Genomic DNA, 6,000 nt, shown 5'->3' on the forward strand with positions numbered 1-6,000 from the left:
CCTCCCATCCTGACTACACAATGCTTCCTTGGGCGTTTTGCGTGAAGATCACTGAGATAGTCCACCGGATGAAGACTACAAGTGTTTGGCCATTTCAGTACCGACCTCATAGACCTACTTCCAGATGAGGGGTCCCAACTTCTCAGTTAGGGCCAAAATGATGGTCTTCACCTTCTCTGTTCACTTAAAAAAAACTTCTTCTGTCTGGACATGGTAGAGATTGATTAACTGGTTGTCTTAAACGTGCCAGGTTGTTGGTATCTCTAAGATAGCTCTGCTCTTCTGTCTCTGCTTTTCAGGAAATCCCATCTTAAATTTTGAGGCACATTGTAAGATCTACATCATGCTTTCCTAAGGAAAAGGAGTTTCTTTGGTGGACTATGATACTGCTTAGCGTACATGCTACCAAAGACAAACATTCTTTTGGCACCAGGAAAATCTGAACCGACTAATAAAGAATTAATATTTTACAGGAGAAAATGGGTATCTGCTGGTGCTTTGAATGCATCCATTTGTGTGGCTTACTCTGCAGCAGCGGTGGTCAGACTAACCACTGTTCACTAGAGGAGAGACGAGGCTTGTGCCGCAGGGCAGCTCCACGCTTCTTGTCGTAAGAGGACATTTCTCATGCAGGATCTTTCCCTACAAGATGGGATCTTGAGCTAGATCTTTCTTCACCATGGTGCAGGGTGGAGAACACCTGTTTCTCCTCCTTCCCATAAGCCCTCTCCCCGCAATTCTTCTGGAGTCCAGGGTGACCTCTTGGAGAGGGACTGAGGAAGAGACCGTTCATTCTTGTCAAGAGCTCTAAATGTTACGAAAAGCTTCAAAAACATGGAAGCACCCTTATTTGTGGCTGTGTGCCCACTCTCAAAAGCAAACTTGGTGCTCTGAATCCCAAGGGGCCAGAAATGTCATGCCTGAAGTTTAAGAATCAACTGCGTTAAGCGTTTAAGTTGCTAGCACAGAGCTAGATATCCCAGGAACGGTGTCTTACTGGCCAGCTTGCTCACTGCTGCCCACACAAGAGAAGAGGTATCAGCAAAAAGGGAGGAATCTCTGAAACTGAACTTATGAAACAGGCATCCCTACAAAACCGCGATCTGCAGCCCTCCACCCCGTCACTCAAGTAAGCACCTGCCAAGTGCTACGGCTGAGCTAACTGGGAAAACTCTGCAAGTCATGGATGGTGACTGCCTCTGCCTTGTGGAGAACAACCCAGTGGACCTGCAGCTGGATACCTGCTACGGGAAGGGTCCTTCCTCCCCTACAACACCCACCACTCCAGACATATAGCTCTGACTAAGAGATGTTCTGGAAAGGGCCCAGGTCGTGTCTCTCGCTGCTGGTGGGAACTGGGTGGGCAGACCCTGCAGGGGCTGGGCAAAGCGCAGAGCTCCGTGCACCAAGGACACGCAAACGCTCCCGCTCCCCAGGGGCAAAAACGCCAGCTCTGCTTCCCCAGCGGCTGCCTGGGCTATTAAACTGACTCACTTATTTCTCAAGAGGATTTCAGGGCTCTGGACGGAGGGATGGAAGCACTTCACATACATACAGCCTCGCGGTCCCAACTAGCTCACCCTCGACAGCTTCCTGCTCAGCTTCCTGGTGCTACGGCTCCTCCCACACAAGGTGTTTCTCCATCACGGAGCGGGAAAGATAGGCGCACAGCTCAGCAAAGCACCCGTTCCTCAGGGTTCACAATACCCAGGAGGTTCTAAACCTTGTCCCTTGCTTTATCAGACTCTGGTAAAATACAAAATCCCACTTCGGCACAACATAGCAAGTTTTTGGTTTGTTTCCTCCTGTTCTGTTTCACTTGGTACTTTAGTCTTAGCTGAGAGAAGGGTATGCTGGGACCCATATAGGAACCTAAGGCAAAAGTAAAGCCTGGATGTACAGGTGATGGGACGGGGACTTCACAGAACTTCACTGCACGAACAGTGGGTCCTTAACTATCTTTTTTCATACAGGACTGAAATCGATGACAAGCTGTGAAGCGTGCTCTAGCTCCTGGTTAGTAAAACCTACAGGAGCAGGAGAAAGTCCAAACTTCCGCTCAGCAAAGCCCAGAGGGCTTTGCTGTGAATATGGCCTCGTCTATCATCTACCAGACAGCTGAGTGTTTTCCATAACGTAAGCTGCTTCTGTAAAGAAACACAGGTGCCGCATTTATCAGCAATGTTTTGATTGTGGGCCACAAAAAATTACCGAAATACCATCATTTGGGCATTTAAAATAAGAAGTATTTCAAGAAAAAATGACCTTCTGCACGGATCACGGGACTATGTGTCACAGCCGTGAATTTTCAGGCTAATCTATTCAAGTATTAAACTTTTTTGGTAAAGTACTTGAATTATTTGTAACAAGGCAGGATAAATTCATCCAGTACACGGCTGCTGCTGAGCGAAAACAGGCATTAAAACATAGCCATATATCCTATTAACTAGCATATCTCCCTGTTTAGTAAGGAAATGTCATCACATTTGTTACAAAGGCAAACAGCAACATACCAAAACAGGATCCAATTTTTCTAAATAAATAAATCAATGATGTGTCAAAAATTAACAGATGAGTTAATATACCCGATGTTATCAAAACCAGATGGTGCTTCATAATATTCATCCTGTTCAGTCAAACCCTGAATATATTCTGGACCATCAGTATATAAAATAGGATGCTGCTATTTGTGATGGCAAACAAAAGCAATCATGCCTGCCAAGCACATACTATAACAGGCAGCATTTCAGCTCTGCTAGACAGAAAGTAATTAGAATGCTTTTAATGTCCAAAAGAATGATGCTGATAGGCTGCCACAGATGTGTAGATTTATGAATATTTATATGGTGGTTTATAGCTGACACTTTTATCAGTTGAAGAAGATAAAATATCTGCCTGACTCAAAAGCTTGACAGTCAGGTTAATAAAATCTCATTAAAGAGAATGACCTATGCAATTATATAGGATTTATTGTAATTCATTTTTGATTGTACTCTGCTTAAAGATGCAATTTCCCATTTCCTGATGCCAAATTTAGGTTGCACATCAAGATCTACGTGGGTTTTAACTCCAAGCCATCACTAGAAGAAAGATATGCGTTCAGCATCTCGATATCTTACACCTTTAAAGGAAAAAAAAATAAAAAAAAATTGTAAAATAATCTGATCTCCTGTTTCCTCGCTGCATCTTGGGGAAGCGGCGCAGGCGAGCAGCCGATCTGTTTTCTTTCTGTTAAAAATCGCCACCTCTGTCACAGCAGCCCCTCCATTACCGGCAGCTCCCTCCGGCTGACAGCCCCAGCCTGTCGCCCTCCCCGACCGCCACCGGACCGGGGGTGTCGTGTCGTGTTGTCGTCCGTCCCCGTCCCCCCCCCACCCCCCCGCCTTCCCCGCCCCGCCGACGGCGCTTCCGCAGGTGCGAACCGCGCCCGGCGAGCGCTCGCCCCGACAACTCGCCAGCGGCGGCCGCCACAGCCCCGACGGCGCCGGGGGTGGCCACCACCGCCCCCCCACTACCCGTTCGCCCCCCCGGCCGGGCAGCGGCCCCGTCCCCGCTCGCCCCCGGCAACTTTCGCCATGCCCGACCGACGGGCGGATCCAGCCGCTCGCCCCGTCCGCCCCCCGAGCCCCGACGGGGGGGACCGGACCCCGCGGCCACCCCCCCTCCCCGCCGGGGTGCGGAGCGTGTGTGTGGGGAGCCCGCAGCCCCCCGTCCCGCTCCCGCTCGCTGCAAAGTGCCCCGCGAAAGTTGCGCGGCGGCGGAGAGGAGTTGCGGGTACCTGCGCTCAGCTCCGCGCCGCCGCCCCCCGCCGCCGCCGCCGGGCAGGGGCCGTAGCGGCCCGAGGAGCTCGGGGCCGGCGGCGGCGGCGGGCGGGGGTGGCCCTGGGCAGCGGCGGTGGTGGAGGGGGCGGCGGCGGTGGGGCGGGCGGGCCCGTTGGGGAAGGGTCCGTGGGGCGCGTAGGGCAGCGGCTCGGCGGCGTGCGGGAAGGGCTGCCCCGCTCCGCGCCCGCGGGGCACCTCCAGCATGGTGGGTCTCTCGTAGCGCTTGGCCAGCGCCGCCCGCTTGCCGGGGAAGGTCTTCAGGACGCTGTAGGGTCCCCGCTGCTTGTAGATTTTAGGGGTGCTGGGCCCTTCCTCCGCCGGCTGCATCTCATCCGCCATCCCCCGGCCCCCCGCTCCGGGGCTGCGCCCGCCGCCGCCGCCGCCGCGGCTCGTCTCTGTGGCACGGCGGAGCCCCGGCGCGGCGGGGCGCCCGGCCTGATTGACAGGCGGCCGCGCCAATGCCTGGAGGGAGACAGGCGGCGACCGGCAAGTGTTTAGGGTAATCTCTGCTAATGGCAGCGGGGCGGGGAGGCGGGACCTGGCGGGGCCGCCGCCGCCGCCCCCGGCACCCCCCCGCCGGGGCAGGTGAACCGCGGAGGCGGGGGGGTGGTGGGACGGGACGGGCGGACACCGAGCTTCCCCCCCCCGCCCCCCAACACACACACACACACACACGCGGTTCGGTTCGGCTCGGCACGGCCCGGCACCGCCGCGCTGCGCGGAGCGCGGAGCCCCCGCCAAAACTTTGTGTCCCCTCCGCCGGGCGCGGAGCCCCGACGGCCGCCCGGTCCGTCCCCTCCTCCCCCCGCAGGGAGCCAGCCGCGGGCCCGCCTCCCCGGTTTATCGGTGGGGTGTGTGTGTGTGAGAGTGTGAGAGAGAGATCAATAACGCCGTAAATAAAAGTATTTGGGAGTCCAGGACCTGTCAGAGTTGATTAGGGCGCAGAGGACATTTTCTTTCTCATTATGCAAAAAGCATTTCATGGCGAAAGGAAAAAAAAGAGGTTTCGCCGCAACTCATGCATGTCAGATTTCCAGGAATCCGGGAGATTAATCACATTTAACATTATTTGCAACGTCCTCCACCCCCCCACCCCCCCCCCCCCGCCTCCGCCACTTCTCCTCCCACCCCCCCGCTTTTTTGCAAAACTGCTTAAATGAGGCGGACACGTCGGGGGGAGGCTGGACCCGCTCCCTCCCCCCCCCCCCCCTACCTCCTGCCCAGACCCTTTCGGGGACAGTTAAGAAATAATGAAACGCCGGTGAAAGACAGGAAGAGAATGAGATGCCATCGAGAGACGCTTCTGAGAAATGGTGGAGATGGGGGTGAGATGGGAGACAGCTGAAGCTGAATGATATGTTGAGGAAAAATAAACGATAACAAACCGCTCGCTCGCTCTCCCCATTCTTTTCTGCGAGGCAATTTTATATTTCGCATTAGCATTTCCCTTCTTCTGTCCCACTTCTCTCCTGCTTCTGCTGCTATAATTTATCAGGATTACAATAAGCCCTCTGGCTTTTGGAAGTAAAATTACAGAACACCTTAGTTGTATTTAAGCGGTGGTGGTGGGAAATCATTCCTCTGTCACCACGTGGAGTTTTGGCTACTTATTGTGGTCATCGCTCTCCCATTTCAGCTTTATTTATGTAGTCAGAGTCGGGCTCGCTGGAAATGAAAAGCGACCCTTCTTTACTGATGTAATTAACTCCCATGGTCTTCGCCCCCTCTCCAGCAGCAGAGGCGAGCTAACTTCTACGAGCCCGGCATTTCTTCCATGCAGGGTGTAGAAGGACCTGGGCTCTTTCAGATTTTGGTTTTTTTGACAAGTAGGATAAATCGATTCCTTCTAGCAGCCAAAAGCCTCTAAGTAAAGGCTAGTGTAATAGAAATCACTATTTTACTTAAGCAAAATCAATCATAAGTCTTTTTGTTTTCTGACTGGCTCTTTGATCACCTGCACTTTAAAAAAAATATTGTACTGTGATGCAAAAGAGAGACTGGAAATAAGCATGAGAGAAACTCGGCTCCCACTCAGCCATGAAATGTTTAGAAAATAAGCTGCCATATGTGGGTTTTGGCAAGCTGTTGAAAAGAGGGTGCAAAGGCCATCATTTGGTCAAGAGCTGGCCCAGTCCGTGTCCTCCACTTTGTCTCATCTGACTGGCCTCTGCCACAGCCG

At 53.1% G+C, this 6,000-nt stretch overlaps 1 protein-coding gene across 2 annotated transcripts in view; it reads right to left on the bottom strand.

Moving 5' to 3' along the window:
* BEND4 (BEN domain containing 4) overlaps positions 1-4,195 on the bottom strand; it is a 34,600-nt gene extending 30,405 nt beyond the window's left edge. For both annotated transcript variants that reach the window (XM_074587936.1, XM_074587935.1), the window contains exon 1: positions 3,779-4,195. In XM_074587936.1, coding sequence (XP_074444037.1) covers positions 3,779-4,160 — 382 coding nt within the window. In that variant the 5' untranslated portion in view covers positions 4,161-4,195. The remainder of the gene's footprint in view (positions 1-3,778) is intronic.
* Positions 4,196-6,000: the final 1,805 nt, after the last annotated feature.

This window comes from Larus michahellis, chromosome 5, assembly GCF_964199755.1.
Source record: "Larus michahellis chromosome 5, bLarMic1.1, whole genome shotgun sequence".
Lineage (NCBI taxonomy): Eukaryota > Metazoa > Chordata > Aves > Charadriiformes > Laridae > Larus > Larus michahellis.